This window comes from Herpailurus yagouaroundi, unplaced genomic scaffold (assembly GCF_014898765.1).
Source record: "Herpailurus yagouaroundi ecotype Mexico unplaced genomic scaffold, PumYag 189, whole genome shotgun sequence".
NCBI classification, from domain to species: Eukaryota; Metazoa; Chordata; class Mammalia; order Carnivora; family Felidae; genus Herpailurus; species Herpailurus yagouaroundi.
In genome coordinates, this window is record NW_024412420.1 from 14,188,985 (window position 1) to 14,207,070 (window position 18,086).

At 36.4% G+C, this 18,086-nt stretch overlaps 1 protein-coding gene across 4 annotated transcripts in view; it reads right to left on the reverse strand.

The window, feature by feature from the left end:
• The window catches only part of IKZF3 (IKAROS family zinc finger 3), a 91,826-nt gene that overhangs the window by 60,717 nt on the left and 13,023 nt on the right, over positions 1-18,086 (reverse strand). The window contains exons 2-4 of one of the 4 annotated variants that reach the window (XM_040497408.1): positions 17,904-17,909; positions 5,291-5,344; positions 3,022-3,120 (exon numbers count right to left, since the gene is read on the reverse strand). In XM_040497408.1, the coding sequence (XP_040353342.1) occupies positions 3,022-3,120; positions 5,291-5,344; positions 17,904-17,909 (159 nt within the window). Of the gene's footprint in view, positions 1-3,021; positions 3,124-5,290; positions 5,345-17,903; positions 17,910-18,086 lie in introns of all 4 variants that reach the window. The other 3 variants (XM_040497406.1, XM_040497407.1, XM_040497405.1) reach the window with 3 other exon arrangements.

Sequence of the window (18,086 nt, forward strand, 5' to 3'; positions counted from 1 at the left end):
AGGAGTGCATTAAAGTAGGACATGTCAATGCCCATCAGAAGAATCCCCTTCCAAGTTTGGAAGGGGATTGGAACCAAGTGGATATCACAGTGCACTTACTTGAAGTGGCCAAATGGTGTCCATGAAAGGTATAGACATTTGGGGACCACAGAAATACAGAGGGCTGAAACTGGACATATTCCTTTTGCACTCTCTGAGGCTCAAAATGCCAACAATAACTGTTCTATCTGCCAACAAGAGAGACAGAGGCTTCCGATGGCTATGGGGAAGATTCCTCAGAGGTAAGGCCCTATACATAGCTGGCAAGTGGATTACACTGAACCAATGCCAGTAGCCCCAGGGGGCTTACAAATGGTTTTTGACAGAATAGACACTGACTCTGGACTGTGTATTGCTTACCTGGTTGTAGATGCAAATGGTCAGGGTACTAAAAAACAAAACAAAACCAAAAAAACCCAAAAACAAACAAATAAAAAAACCCCACAACCCAGATCAGAAGATACTGCACCAATCTGGGACACCATATCACATTTCTTTGGGACAAGAACACACTTTACAGCCCATAATGTCAAATGATGGGCAGAGAGATATTGTCCTCAGAAGAATAGCTTCATAGAGAATTGGAACAGGCAACTGAAACACTGGTTGTTTGAAACGTGAATGTGTAGACATGAAGGGCTGGCTGGTTTACATGTCTTCAAGAATGTGTGCTCACACTTAACATGAGCAGGGTTAAGGGAATGTCCCTGTTGATAGATTCCTGTTTTTCTGGTGAATCTGGGGAAGAGAGATGGAAGAGGATGCTAGTGTGACTGTGCAATTTTTTCCACGGTGGGGGGGGGGGCGGATATTGGTATGACTATAATTCTTCCTAAGAGGAGAGGACACTGGTTTCATGACCATACTTTTTTTTCTTCCCCACATCACCTCAGCTTTCTCTTTCCTACCTGATGCAGTAGTCATAGGACCAGCGCTGCAACAAATGACAGAAACAGAGATGATTCCTAAGCAAGAAACTGTAGCTACAGGTTTGTTGTTTATTTAATTTTTAACGTTTATTTATTTTTGAGAGAGAGTGAGCAGGGGAGGGGCAGAGAGAGAGAGAGACGGAGATACAGAATCCGAAGCAGGCTCCAGGATCTGAGCTATCAGCACATTGCCTGATGCAGGGCTCAAACTCATGAACTGTGAGATCATGACCTGAGCCGAAGTTGGACGCTTAACCAACTGGGCCACCCACACGTCCCAAGTAGCTACAGTTTTAAACCTTTATGTCAGAATTCCTAAAGGCCTGATAGGGTAGGTTGTGGCTTCACTCCATTTGGCAAAACTGAGGTTAACAGTGACTGCAGCTATACTGCTAGTGGCAAAAATAGCCTGCTAGTTCTGTACCTAAGTAACTCTACCCTATATGAACAGGAGTGGATTGAGGGGGAGGCACTTGCTATACTAGTATTGTTGCCTGCAATCTAGACCAGCACAGCAGCTAAACCTCATGTTCCTTCCAAAAGTGGAAAAGTTCAGGTAGATGAAGAGAAGAAGGAATAGTAGCTGAGGGTAAAGAAATCAATCAATGGATTATGTAATGAAGGAAATCCAGTATTATATTAAAATGTCAAGAGAGGCTCAGAACAAGAAACTTGTAAATATTGTCTCTCAGTTCAATTATACCAGATGCTGAAAAGGTGAAGCCATACATTGCTGAGACCACTCCTGTTTTTGGAACCTGACAAAATCAAATGGAAGGCTGTAAACCTGAGTGACCTCACCCTGGGAGACATTTTCAAATGATATGATGATGGACCAGAATAATTATTAATGACTGAATGTGACTGTAGTAATGTGCCAGTATCTTGACTTTTACGATCCTTTTGTAAAAAAATTTTTAGTGTTTTATTTATTTTTGAGAGTGAGCAGGTGAGGGGCAGAGAGAGAGGGAGACACAGAATCTGAAGCAAGCACCAGGCTCTGAGCTGTCAGCACAGAGCCCGGTGTGGGGCTCAGACTCACAAACCACGAGATCATGACCTGAGCCGAAGTTGGATGCTTAATGGACTAAGCCACCCAGGCGCCCCTATGATCCTTTGTTACAAGAGATTTGTGCTCAAAGACCAGTGGGTAGCCTATGGTAAAATACAAAAATATATTTGGTCTTTGTCCCAGGTTCCTGGCACAAGAGTCCTCCCAAACCTTGGGATCTTCCTGAGTGAAGGGGTATCTTTTGTTATTTATAATAATCTCTTTTCAATCACACCTAAGTTTCTGCTAATGAGGTGAGTTAGGGTAAGGGCCCTAGTCAGGATGGGTTCATCACCAGAAAGACAAAGTGATAGGGGGGCACTGGGTAGGTTCTGAAGATTGAGCTCTATAAAAAGTCTTAAACATACTTTGCCTTATGCATTTCTTCCATTTGGCTGTTCTTGAATTGTATCCGTTATGATAAACTAGTAATAGTAAAGCACTTTCCTAAATTCTCTGAGTCATTCTAGCAACTTATCAAACCTGAGGAGGGTGGGTGTGGAAAACCCTGCATTTGTAGCCAAGCTGGACAGAAATGTAGGTAACATGGAGACCTGGTAGTTTCAACTGGTGTCTAAAGTGAGGACAGTCTTGTGGGACTGAGCCTTTAACATGTGGGTTCTTTGCTAATTCCAGGAGTTAGTATGAGAATTTAATGGAATTGTGGGACACCCAGTTATTCTCTGAAGAATTGGAGAATTGGTTGTTGGTGTTGGGAAATACCCCACAATTTCTATAATGAACATGTATTATTTTTACAACAGAAAAGAGTCAAATAAACATTTTAGAAATGAAGTTAGTATAACTTGAATACTGAATAAGCACCTTAAATTCTCAAAGTTTGCTGATACCCTTTAGCAAATTATTAAATATTAATATTCTTAAAATGAACAAAACTTAATTACTTTCAACTCAACCCACAAATGCAAGTTTCTGATTTCTTCCACATATTTAGCTTCAACCATATCTATAACCAGTTTTAGTCTGTACTCAATGGCTCACCTCCTATATCTTCATCTTCATTGGTTGGGCCTTCCACACTGTCTGCATTTTCTGTTTCATGAGGTTTGGTTAAATCGTAGTCATTCAAAATCACTGGACCTTCTAGGAGATAAAAAGAATTTTAACTATTCAGTCAAATTTTAAAGGGTTTTTATAAACATGTATTAAGTAGACTCCCATTTCAGCACAATATCTCAATGATAGACAGAATTCTTTCATATATACACCAAGTGGAATATATGTGATAACTCTTGAGGTTTAGAAATATGCCCAGGGTGCACCTGAGTTAAAATGTATTCATGTTCCTTCCTGACAGAAATTCTCTCTCTTTTGGTATGCCTCATAATATTCAGTAGGATGCTATTGTTATTTATGACCAAGAAGTATTTGTGTAGTGATGAGAAATACTGAGCTCAAAAATACTGGAATAATCTGATTTGGGAAGATGCTTTCCTAAGAGGAAACCCATAAGCAACTGTATATCAAATCCTATTTTCCTTTTCTGTTCACATTATAAATGTGATTCTGTGGAAAACATATTGGCCCTCAAGTTCCTTTATTTCTTTGAACATTTACTAAATGCTGAAAAGGCTATAGATAGGAATAAGTAATAATTCCTGTCCTCAAGGAGCTTATAATTGGCAAATATAGATTAAGACAAGATCATAAGTGTAATGTAGACTCAGACAAGAGAGTAAGGGAAATACAAAGTATTATGTGAGTTCACAAGTGAAAGGGAGCAGACATAATAAAAGCATGCTTAAACAAACAGCAAACTTGTTAAAAATCAAGTTTAACAGAAATATACTTTTGTACAATAAATACTGATATTATTAGATATTAGAAAAAAGGAACAATGTGGCGTATTATTTCATGTGCAAGCATAGTAGCTTAAAAAGATATTAACAAAAGAAATAAACTAAAAACGTATTCACTTTCAAACTCTTTTCTTTTTTTTAACGTTAATTTATTATTTTGAGAGAAAGAGAGACAGAGCATGAGCAGTGGAGGGGCAGAGAGAGAGGAAGACTCAGAATCCAAAGCAGGCTCCAGGCTCCGAGCCATCAGCACAGAGCCCGACATGGGGCTTGAATCTACGAACCGTGAGATCATGACCTAAGCCAAAACTGGATGCTTAACTGACTGAGAGACCCAGGTGTCCCTCTATCAAACTCCTTTCTAATGTTTATAAAATATTTATTGAGTACCTACTACCTACAACAAATAGTCAAAGAAACTGAATCCTGTGGCATTTACGCTAGGTGAAATAGGAGAAGTGACTAGAAACTCTGCAGTGGTATTCCTTCCAGCTCACCTGTGACCAAACAGATGGAGCAGGACTTGTGCTGGAATACAGGAGTAAAATAGAAACATGTTTCATAAAATCCATGACTAACAGATGCTGAAAATATGGTTATAATGGACTCATGTTTTGATTTATAAACACATTAAACTCCTAATTTCTGCATATTGTAACGTGTACTCTATGAACAATAAGACACTGTTCTAAATAGTAGTTCACTTTTCTCAAGCTTAAAATGACTAACATAAAGTGCACACCTGAACAACTAACATGAGGTCCTGGTTCAATTAAAATATAAGGTTATAATTGATAATAACAAAAAGGTACTCCAGTGGTTAATTTTGTAATGTAGCACAAATTATGATCCAAACAAAGTGGGTTAATCAATCTAGGAAACATGGAAGTTATTTTTAGGAAATAGATTATTTTAAATGTCTCTAGTTTATTCTGGAGCAGGAGTCAGCAAACTATGGCCTGAGAGCCACAAGCAATGGCTTGTTTTTATATGGGCCCAGGAAGTAAGAATGGTTTTTACATTTTTTAAATGTTGCAAAAAACATAAAGAGGAATATGTGACAGAGATCCTATATTGCCCACAAAGTCTAAAATACTTACTATCTTGCCATTCACAAAAAAAGTTTGCTGACCACTATCTAGAGTGAAAATCACAAGCTGATGAAACATAAGCTACTACATTGGTCAACAAAAACTGCTTTTATTTAAACTAGTCAGTTAAAAATAATTAAAAGAAAAAAAAAAAACAAACAGTGATCAACATTAGGTTTGGCCCTATGATGCCAAATAATTTATATAATGTAAATGGATGAGTTATTTTTGTATCAGAAAGAGACAACTATGTTTTTTCCCAACACATTTCTATAGCATTTTTACTATAATCAGAATATTCATCTTTCTTTGGTAATTTCAGTAAAGGTATATTTCTAGAAAGGAAAGACCTGATGTTACCTGTGGGCACAGGCTGTTCCTGAGTGCTTTTCAGTTCCACATTTGGTTTTATATCTGAAAAGAAAAGGATTATAAATATTAGCTACTTAATTTTTTTTCAGATTTGAGGATTCTAAATTTAATAAGGATACTATTTTGGAAGCTTTAGCACATTTCCGCTTCAGAGCAGGACTGTTCTTTTCCTCTACCCTCCCTAAAAAGCACCTCAAGGAGAATAAAAGGAATTATTTACACAGTAATTGTATTTTAAAGAGATTAAGAGGAAAAAATTAGAACTTTATACTTAACATTTCTAGTACTTTTCTTTTTTTTTCCTGAAGACTTGAGTTCCCATCTGGTATTATCTCTCTTCAGTCAAAAGAGCTTCTCTTAGCATTTCTAGTAATGCAACTATGTGAGTGACAACTTTTCTTAGTTTTCATTTATTTGGAAATATCTTTATTTTGCCTTCAATTTTATTTATTTATTTTTTAAATTTTTTTAACGTTTATTTATTTTTGAGACAGAGACAGAGCATGAACGGGGGAGGGTCAGAGAGAGAGGGAGACACAGAATCGGAAGCAGGCTCCAGGCTCTGAGCCATCAGCCCAGAGCCCGACGCGGGGCTCGAACTCACGGACCGTGAGATCGTGACCTGAGCCGAAGTCGGACGCTCAACCGACTGAGCCACCCAGGCGCCCCTTGCCTTCAATTTTAAAGGATATTTTTACTTGATACAGAATTCTGGGTTGACAGTTTTCTTCCAGCACTTTAAAGATGACATTCTACTACCTTCTAGGCTCTATTGTTTCTGATGAGAAGTCAGTGATATTTGTATTATTGCTTTCCTATATACAATGTATTCTTTTTCTCTGAATGCTTTCCAGATTTTCCCTTTACCTTTGGTTTTCTGCAGTTTGACTATGATATGCCTACATATTATTTTATTTGAATTTATCCCACTTGGCCCTCTCTCTCACTGAGCTTTTGTAAAATTATGTTTTTCACTAAACTTGAGAAATGTTCAGTTATTATTTCTTCAAATAGTTTTTCTTCTCCATCCTCTTGCTCCTTTCCTTCTAGGACTTCAACTGCATATATGTTAGACTTTTTAAGATTTCCCCACATTCCCTTGAGGCTCTGTTCTCCCCCCACCCCAATGTTTTATTTTCTCTGTTGTTCAGATTGAATACTTTCATTGATATACCTTCAAATGTACTTACTCTTTCTTCTGTCATCTTGATTTGGTGTTAAGTCTGTCCAATGAGTTTTCTATTTCAGATATTATAATTTTTAGTTCTCAGATTTCCATTTTGTTCTTTTGTCATAGTTTTTCTGCCAAGATTTCCTATTTGTTAATTCCTTACAAGCATATTTTCCTTTACATCTTTGAGCATAATTAGCATAGCTATTTAAGATTCTTGCCTTCCAATTCCAATACCTATGTCATCTTGGAGTCAGTTACCATTGACTTCCTTTTATCTTGAATATGGGTTACATTTTCCTGCTTCTTCATATGACTTAATACTTTTGGATTGTACCCTAGACATTATAAATGATATGTTACAGAATTTGTGGATTCTGTTATGTTCCTCTGAATAGTATAGGAAGTTTTTTTTTTCTTTGTTCATTTTACTTTTTAAAGCACGCAGTTAACTTATGTAGGTTCAAACTTGAATTTTGTTTCATTATAGTGAGCAGCACTGAAGGTAACCAAATGTCCCAGAATGCCTGGGATTGAGGGTTTTTCCAGAACAGAGAATTTTCACAGTCTCAGGGAAATTGGTTGGTCTTGGAGAGGCATAAATCTCTGTTCAATATTTTAGCCTCAGATGGGCTGCTCAGAGCATGACCCATATATGTGTGGTTCAAGAATCAGCTAGAGATCTGGATTAGCCAGAAAATTTATAGATAAAAAAAATCCCTCTATGCCTTTTTCATACCAGGATTTCCCTCCTTCTTTCCCAGCTGCTCCGGCTGCTATGACTTTTTAAGTCAGTATAACTATGGATTATCTACTCCGTTTTGGTCACCCCAAGGCTAAAATTGATGCCAACCCTTGAGTTAAAACAAAGAACCATAAAAGCAGGTTGTTTTTGTCATTTTCCTATGCCTTCAGGTAATAGATTTTTTCATATTTTGTTCAGAATCTATCACTCCATTGCTAGAAAATCTTATTTGTTCCTTATTTTAATAACGATCATATACCCAAAACTGTTCAGGATAGTATTAATTTCAAATATTCTATACTATTATCTAGTCTTATTTCAATTTTTGTTTTGAAAAATATAGTTACTCTGCTTACATTCTAATTTTAAATTTTTGACATATTATCCATTAGATGATAGTGCTAAAGCATAAAGGCAGAGAAAATACACATTTTTTAAAAATTTTTTTAATGTTTATTTATTTTTGAGACAGAGAGACAGAGCATGAGCAGGGGAGGGGCAGAGAGAGAGGGAGACACAGAACCTGAAACAGGCTCCAGGCTCTGAGCTGCCAGCACAGAGCCCGACGCGGGGCTCAAGCCCACGGACCGCGAGATCATGACCTGAGCCGAAGTCGGACGCTTAACTGACCGCACCCCAGGTGCCCCAATACACAAAGGGGCAGCAAAGGGGCAGCCTAGTATGGGGTGTCAAAACCCAAGATGTGGAAGAAGAATGTCCATGTAAGGAATGGAAGCAGCCCAGGGCAGGCTGTGTGAGAGTATGACTATATGGGGTGGGAAGTCTGAATGAGGTAAGGAGGGATTCTACATGGCAGACAGCATGTAAATCAGAGCATGAATAGGCTAAAGAGGGCATTCAGGCTGGAGAATTGCCTCATGTGCAGTGCTGGAGTCCAAGAGGGATAAAAAGGGTATCCAAGATAAGGAATAGCCTAGTATGAGTCAGAGCCTGAGCACAGTGAATTGGACATTTGTACATAGAGGTGGTCTGGTGTGGGTTTTCAGAGCTTAAATGGGTGTGAGCAAGGTACCACATGGGGACAGTGGGGAGAGCTTCTATGCACAGGATCACTCCAGTGCAAGTTCAGTGCAAGTTCAGTGCAAGAACTTGAGAGGGGTGAAGAAGGGATCCACTTATTAGGTATAGTTTTACATGGAGGTGTCAGAGCCTGAGCAGTTGAAAAGGGTGTCCAATAGCATAGTGGCTATGGTACAGGATGTAAGAACCCAAACGAGGCAAGGAAAGCATCTGTGCTGATGAAGGGATGGTAGTGGCAATGGATGATTGGTTATATAAAGGAGGATTGATCAAATAAGTGACTACAATAAGGTAATAAGAGCCAGGTTTTTCTCTGTCAGAGAAGGGAGTTACAAATATGGTACTGTACTGGAAATGAAGGTACTGGTGTGAATGCATGGCTTCTACTCTACATAAATAAATATAAAATATAGATGTCTACGTGTATGTGTGGATATACATACATATAATCCCTAGCCCTGTCCACTGAGAGCACCTGGGAGTGGTAACATTACACCAACTTCTAGCATCCAGATATTAACTTCTAAATTTTTTTAATTTTTTTTTTTTGAGAAAGAGTATGCAAGCTTGTGTGGGGGAGGGACAGAGAGAAGGAGAGAGAATCCCAAGCAAGCTCCACACTGTCAGTGTGCAGAACCTGATGCGGGGCTCAATTTCATGAACTGCGAGATCATGACTTGAGCCAAAACCGAGAGTTGGACACTCAACTGACTGAGCCACCTAGGTGCCCCCAGATATTAATTTCTAAATATCATTCTCCATTTAAAGGATCCAGGCTTCTTGGAGAAATGGCTTATTCTAGGGTTTGGGCAGGGAAAAGTACATAATGGGTCTGGAACATTTTGTTGTGTCACAAAGTATGGAAGTGCCTACAGAATGAAGAGGATATATTAGAGGATATAGACATTATCTTGAAGGGGTTTCCACTGGCCAAATCTGAGACAGGGAAGTATCAAAATAAAAATGATGGTATTGGATTATAACTCATTGAAAAAAAAACAAATTCATGAGTTCAAATTGACATTAATAAGTAAATAAAATGAAAGTCAGATGATGGAGTATTTATACAGTTTCAAAGTGTTTCTCCCAAAATACTTATTATTACAGAGATGAAAAGAGCAACCACATAGTAAACAACTTGGTAGACACCATGGTAATTGAACAAAGTGATCAGTAACGCGACATCAGTAACACGACAAATGAAAATTATGTGCCATCCGAACACAGCATCACTTCTATGATATTGCTGCCAAATACACATGACATGAATCTAACCATGAGAAAAGGAACTCTAACTGAGGAATAGTTTACAAAATAACTGGCTTGTAATCCTCAAAAGTGTCAAGTCATGAAAGACTGAGGAACTAAGAAACTGTTCCAGACTGAGGAGAGTGAAGAGACTTGACAACTAAATACAATGTGTGATTGTGAGCTGAATCCTCCTGCAATAAATAACACCGTAGAAACAAATGGACAAATCTGAATGGGGGTCTGAGGATTAAATGGTAGTAATGTATCAGTGTTAATTTCCCGATTTGGACGTTGTTTTGTGGTTATATAGAAGAAGTATACTTTAGTACGTTAAAGTATTCAAGGATTATAGGGCACTGTGTCAGCAACTTATTCTCAAAGCTTCTGAAAAAAAAATTTTTGTACTATATCGCAACTTTTCTGTAAGTTTGATAGTATTTTTTTAAATTAAAAAAAAAAAAGCTAAATGTGAAACTTTTAACCTGCACACTAAAGGGATTCTTAACAGGAAAAAAAAAAAAAAAAAAAAAAAAAAACTAGCTCAAAGGTTTCACATAAACAACCTTCATGTGAAAATATTCTTTAGTTACTACAGAGCAAGATGGCTTTTAATTTGGTGACCTAAAGGACCTAAAGGTCCCAGCCCCTGAACCTTTTAAACCCCCCGACAATGACATTTAAATAGCTCTCAATATTTTTTCAAGTGGCCTTTGTGTGCTACAAATAACACCAGAAACAAATGAGTACAGTTTCTAAGAGAAAAAGGAGATTCTGACTACCTTAGCATTCAGAACTTGAAGGAAACATTAAAACCATCTATTATCAGGCTACATGGATATTCTTCTTGGGTACTAAAAAATATTTAAAACACAGGACAAAAGAAATTGAAGTACATTTTTTCCACCTGAAATCAAAGGTCCTTATAAAATGATGAAGCCCAGTAGTAGACAGATAGTGAAAGAAATTCCAACTGAAGACCAGAAACCTGTTAAATATTTCTCAGTAAAACTTTCCAGTTTTTAATGGATCATTTTGTAATTTCTTTACACTTCAGTCCAAAAAAACACTTCAAAATTTTTCTATTTGAAATATAAATATTTTTAATGTTAAATTACTGCCATCTTTTTAATACGTTGGCAGTCAACATAGCTTTACAATATTTTCCAAAAGAATGCTCTAGAAAGTTAAGAATGAAGGGTCCCTGTATTGCTTTTGAAATATAGTTTCCTGTACTGATGTTTATCATAACTGGTGCAGATGATAGAAGAATCCCAGAGTGTGTTAATTTTGTTTAAATATAAGTCTCCTCATTTTCTACATCTCTCCTGTTACTTGAATAGGTAAATCATACTCCTGCCTCAAGACCTTTTCATTTACCTTTCCTTCTGACCAGAAATGCTCTTCCCCCAGATCACCATGTGGCCAGTTTCCTCTCTTCATTCAGATGTGTGCTCAAAGATCACCTTACCAAACAAGCTTTACCTAACTATCCTATACAAAAACATCATCCTCTGTTGGGGGAGGGGGGAGGGTGAAACAGGTGATGGGGATTAAGAGTACACTTATCATGATGAACATTAAGTAACGTATAGAATTGTTGAGTCACCATATTGTACATCTGAAACTAATATAACACTGTGTTAACTCTACTAAAATTAAAATTTTTAACTTAATTAAAAATTAAAAAAAATAAAATGTCATCCTCCATTGTCACCTTCTTTTCTCTTATCCTGCCTTATTTTTCTTCATAAAATTTCTTTATTGTCACCACCTGACATATATACACATATATTTGTTATTTTTTTAACCTATCTCCCTCTACCAGAATGTAAGTTCATGACAACAGGAATGTTGTCTGTATTTTTTATTACTATTTTGCTGTATCTTCAGGTCCCAAAATAGTGCCCAACCATGATGGGCACTCAATAAATATTTATTGAATGAACACATGAATTTTTATACCTCTATTATTGATCCTTACAGACACTCTAGATCAAAGTTCTGCAAACTACAGCTTACCACCTGTTTTTGTATAGCATGGGAAATAAGAGTGGTTTTTACATTTTTAAATGGATAAAACAATCAGAATACTGTTTCATGCCCCTGGAAAATTATATGAAATTCAAATTTCAGTATCCAAAAATAAAGTTTTATTGGCACACAGCCAAACTCATTCATTTATGTGTTGTCGATGGCTGCTTCTGTACTCCAATGGAGTACATAGCTGAAAAGTTGCAACAGAGACTATATGACTCACAAAGCCTATAAAAGTCACTATCTTGTCATTTACAGAAAAGTTTACCAAGCCGTGCTCTAGATCTATTACTAATACTAATACTGTATCATCCAATACAGTACCCACCAGCCACATGTGGTGATTTAACTTTAAATGTAAATTAATTAAAATTAAAAATTTAGTTTCTCAGTTCCACCACCCACATTTAAAGTACTCAACAGAACATGCGGCTAGTGGTTACTATACTGGACAGCATAGACAAGGAACCTTTCCATCATCACAGAAAGTTCTACTGAATGGCACTGCTCTAGATTTTAGAATATCCTGCTGTTGCTTGGGATACCACTGCAAAGCTATTTCTTTAAAACAAACATTAAAACTCTGAATCAGGAAAAAAATAAATCAAACCACATATAAAAATTAAATACCAAGAAAAAACTAAAGGTATTATACCAGGAAACAATTTAACAATGGCAATCTTCTATCAATATTTCCAAAATTCCTACAATTGGAATTTCAGGAAAAAGTTATAGTTTTCATTAATGTAGTAATCAACGATATAAAGCATCTAGACAACACCTTCCATACTGACTGAAACATTACTGTGACTTTTTTGGAGGGTAAAAAAAAATAAAATAAAACACCACATGATGCCAAACATCCAGATAAAATATTTTAAAGTATACTCACACGTATGTGCACAAATATACTTAGCATCATATTTCCATTAGGATTTTTTGGTATCGTTTGATAAAACCATTTTTCTTATCTCATTTAAAAGCCAAAATTATAATCTAGCAGAAAACCCTAGCAAACACTCTTTTCATATCATTTGTCCTCCTGCCCTTCCTACAATTAAATAACCAATCTCCTCATACGTTTTAATTAAATCGTTAGTGTTTTCCCTTGACCTTTAAATAACAAATGTTATAAAAATTATATCTATTATATTACTGAGATGGCTGACAAACGAATTTGACTGGAAAATTAAAGGTTATTTCTTCTGTAGCTTTCCAAGTACTCCAGAGTCTCAAAGCTTTACTAGCAATCTCAAATTGTTTTCTACCAGTATTGAAAACAAGCCTTCATCATATGTTTGCTGAGAAATGACAGTTTCCAATTTGTTTTTATTCCTTCAGATTCTCTTTTCATTGGCGAAGATGCCATTTAAAACAATTTCACTAGTTAGAATTTTTGTTAAGATACTAAGATTTTTGGGGGCGCCTGGGTGGCTCAGTTGGTTAAGTGTCTGACTTTGGCTCAGGTCATGATCTCATGATTTGTGAGTTTGAGACCCGCATTGGGCTCTGTGCTGACAGCCGCAGAGCCTGGAGCCCACTTTGGGTTCTTGTCTCCCTTTCTCTCTTCTCCTTCCCTGCTCATGCTCTGTCTCTCTCTCTCTCCTTCAAAAATAAATAAACATTCAAAAATAAAAAAAGATACTAAGATTTTTCTCAGAGATTCTAGCATTTTATGCACTGCTAAATGAAAGGGGGTAGACAAATAAAATTTAAACTTGGAAATGGCAGCAGTCTGGTTAATAGAGATTTCATCAAAGTTCACATGTGAAGGTTTTTACCTCTTAACTCGAAAATAAATTATCTATGAACAAAACCAAATATTTTCATTAGCAACAGAATTTGTAACCATATTTTTAACTCAAGTGGTTGTAAACTTGCCTTTATTTTGATACTATTAAGTAACTGACATTCAATGAAGAATATCAGCTAACAAAATTCTATTCTTAGTTTCAGAGATAAGATTTTATTCACTAGTCTGTTTTCCTGGTAGAAAGTGTAGGTGCTAAAGGAGAGCAAAATGTCAAATTTTAGAAAGAATCCTGTACCATGTGTGATAGCTGCCTGTAGCACTGGTCCCTGACAGCTGCCAGAAAACTGTCTCTGAGTGTTGACACTCCTTTTTGTCTTCATAACGGTAAACTGACTTCCCTATCCTCATGCCTCTTAAAAAAAAAAAAAAAAAAACTTTCTCTTCTCTAAAAGGTCCACTTTTAATTTTTTTAACCAAAAGCTTAGGAAACTGAGTCATTGACTACAAAAATGTGTTCGACAATAACAAAACTAACACTTAGTACTATAAATGCGGCAACACAAGGGTGAGCTACTATTTCTGAAAGGTCTTTCTCTAATTCTCTTAATACTACCAGGTATAATCATTCCTGGAATCTTACCACATAGGATTAGTTATGCTTTTTAGTTTATTTATTTATTTTTGAGAGAAAGAGAGAGGCAGCACGAGCACGTGGGTGAGCGGGGGAGAGGCAAAGAAAGAGGGAGAGAGAATCCCAAGAAGGTCCATGTGCTGTCAGCATGAAGCCCAGTGGGGGGATTGATCTCACAAACCATGTGAGTTCATGACCTGAGCTGAAATCAGAGTTGGATGCCTAACTGACCCAGGCTCCCCAAGAATAGTTCTGTTTAATGAAAAATGATCCTTATAACCTAATGAAATTAAAATACAAGAACTGGAGTGGATATCTTAGCTATCTTACCTCTTCTTCCTCTGCTACCTGAATTTCCTCCAATACCCCCCTATTTGGGTTGCACAGCCTCTACTTACACACTTCCAATAATATAGAATGTTATTCCTTGCCATTTCAGAAAAGCTCTAATGGTTAAAAAAAGTTCCTCCTTAAATATAGATAGCTGAACTCAAATTTCCTGAAATGTACATTTCAGGTCCAAGTTCAGCTCTCTGGAAACATACAGGATAAGTTATCACTCAGATGCTAACACTCTCACTCATGATTAGAGATTTCTTCTGAACCTGGTTTTGTTTGTTTGTGGTTCTCCAAAAATGTGACATCAACCACTTAGCCCAGTAGTGCAAATGAAGATTTCTCATAGCATCTCTGGAAGATAAACAGGTGCAATGGCATTTATTATCTCCCCATTATATAGACAAAATTCAAGACACAAAGAAAAACAAAAAATATAAAGTCACGTAATTGTCTAAGGGTACAATGTCAGTGACACATTAAGAAGCAGGATTCATGTCTTGAATTTCCCTTTTGTTTCACAAAATTTAAACAATGTTTAAAGTGATTTCCTATATAGATTACAGATTTTAGAAGAAGGCCAAAACTAGAAAAGATTTCAGACCTAATAATTTCAAACACTTCAGTTGACTATGATTGAGGGGAAAGGAAGATATAAAATGAGAGTAATTCCTCTAGTCATGAAATACTTCCTTTCCTTCTTCTACCTTGGACTAAGGTAAAGGTTAAGAAATATCAAGATTACTGGGTGCCTGGGTGGCTCAGTTGGTTAAGCATCTGACTTCAGCCCAGGTTCATGATCCTGCGCTTTGTAGGTTCGACCCCCTCATCGGGCTCTGTGCTGACAGCTCAGAGCCTGGAGCCTGCTTTGGATTCTGTGTTTCCCTTTCTTTCTGCCCCTCCCCTGCTTGTACTCTGTCTCTCTGTCTCCCCCAAATAAATAAACATTAAAAAAATAAAAAATAAATAAATATCAAGATTACTTCTTTAAGGACACCAGATCAAATACAGCCCACATCACCATTCCAGTTTTTCCTACCTTATTCTTTTTTAATAAAATATCCTATTTCCCAACTAGATTAAATGTCTAATGAGGAAATTATAGACTGTTGGTTACAGGTCTAAAACAGCAAATTCAATATCTAGTGTTATTTTCCTTGATAGAAAAATAAGTTGTAGAAAAATAAATACATATTAATTTTGCCACAGATATCACATGCCACCAAATGAATACATATAGAGAAAAGGAAGAATGGTATTTCATGTCATTGCTACTTAAAAAAATGTGTTAGGGGTACCTGAGTGGCTCAGTCAGTTAAGTGTTCGACTTCAGCTCAGTTCATGATCTCACAGCTTGTGGGTTCAAGCCCCTCATCAGGCTCTGTGCTGACAGCTCAGAACCTGGAGCCTGCTTTGGATTCTGTGTCTCCATCTCTTTCTGCCCCTTCCCTGCTCAAGCTCTGTCTCTGTCTCTCTCTCAAAAATAAACATTAAATTTTTTTTATATGTTTGTGTTAAAATGATTGAATCCAACATTCTCCAAGTAAGATTTTCATTTTAATTGCAAAATGTCTAGTTTCTGTTATAAAATAATTGGGGTCAAAAACAGAATCAACAAAACAGATGAACATATGGGAAAGGGGGAAAAAGAGAGAGAGGGAAGCAAACCGTAAGAGACTCCTAATGATAGAGAACAAACTAAGGGTTGATGGAGGGAGGTGGGGATGGGCTAGATGGGTGATGGGTATTAAGGACAGCACTTGTTATGATGAGCACTGGGTGTTATATGTAAGTGATGAATCACTAAATTCTACTCCTGAAACCAATATTACACTATACACTAACTAACTGGAATTCAAATAAAAATTTGAAAAACCAGAATCATTAATTTAAAGTGGGTAATAAACCTAAATGTGAAAGCTAAAGCAATCAAATTTCTAGAGGAAAACTCAGGAGAATATTTTTATGATCTTAGAGTAGGCAAATATTTCTAAACAGGATGTGAGAGGCACTCAATCCTCCCCCCAGAAATTTAATTAATATATTAGTCTTAGTTAAAGTTAAAAAAATCTACTTATCAAATAGATTAAGAAAATAAACAATTTACAAACTGGAAGAAAAAATTTGCAATACACATCTGACAAAGTACATGTTTCTAAAATATTTTATTTTATTTTATATTAAAATTTTTTAATGTTTATTTTTGAGAAAGAGAAAGAGAGAGAGACAGAGCACAGCAGGGAAGGGACAGAGAGAGAGGGAGACACAGAATCTGAAGCAGGCTCCAGGCTCTGAGCTGTTAGCACAGAGCCTCATGCGGGGCTCAAACTCACAAGCAGTGAGATCATGACCTGAGCCAAAATCGGATGCTTAACCAACTGAGCCACCCAGGAGCCCCCTCTAAAATATTTTTTTAATGTTTATTTATTTATTTTTGAGAGAGAGAGAGAGAGGGATACAGAGAGGAAGACAGAAAATCCCAAGCAGGCTCTGTGCTATCAGCACAGAGCTTGACGCAGGGATTGATTTCACGAACCGTGAGATGATGACCTGAGCCGAAATCAAGAGCTGGGTGCCTAACTGACTGAGCCACCCAGGTGCCCCTAAAATATGTTTTAAATGTCTACAAAATAAATAAGAAAAAATATAAACAACCCAACTTAAAAAAATATACAGAAGGCTTACAAAACTTCAGGAATGAGGATATCTAAATGGCCGATAAACATATGAAAAGGTATTCAACATTATTCATCAGAAAAATGCAAATTAAAACACAATTAAATACCACTACACACCCACAAAAATGGCTAAAATTTAAAAAAACAACTGATAATAACAAGTGTTGGTAAAATGTGAAACAACTAGAACTCTCCAATATTGCTAGAGAGATGGTAAACTGGTCCCACCACTTTGGAAACTATTTGTCAGTATGTATCAAAGCTAAATATACACCTAACCTATGACCCAGAAATGCTAGCCCTAGATCTATATCCAAGAGAAATAAATGTTTATGTCCACCAAAAAGACATGCATATGAATGTTCATAATATAGACAAATACTGGAAACAATCAAATGTCCATTAAGAGTAGAATGAGCAAATTGTGGTATATTCACACCTTTTAATAATAAAAGAAAATAAACTACTAATAAATGTAACAATATGAGTGGATCTCAAAAAGTATGTTGAGCAAAAGAAGCCAGATACCAAAAAAATCATGTACTATATGATTCCACTTATATGGAAATCAAGAATAGGAAAACTGAACGATGATGATAGAAGTATGAATAATGTTTAAATGGGGCAAAGTGCTGATACCAATTTTAAATGAGAGCAAGGGAACCTTCAGGGTGATGCAAATGTTCCATATCTCGATCAGGAAGGTGTGTATATAGGTAAAAATTAATCAAGCTATATAACATAAGATGTGCACTTCACTGTGTAAGTTATTCCTTATTTTTTATTCTTCTTTTTATTCCTTAATTTAAAAAAATCTATTGAACACTCAAACATTTTCAAATATCTAAAATCACAAACCTTAGCGATGCAATTATAGTACTATCTTCCCGCTTTTGAAAAAAGTGACTTTCAAGGGTTTCTCATGATTCTTCTACAGAATACAGATTATATCCATACCAACCATCCACTAAAAAGGGCAGCATATATCTTAAAAATTCTCACGGTGAGGAAATGTATTTAAATGTTATGTGCCAAGTATATATAAAGATATTTTCAGTGATAGCTAATACTCCAACCAAAACTTCCCTGAGAATTGAGATTTCAAGATTTGTTTTAATTTTGGTGCTTGATATATATATATATA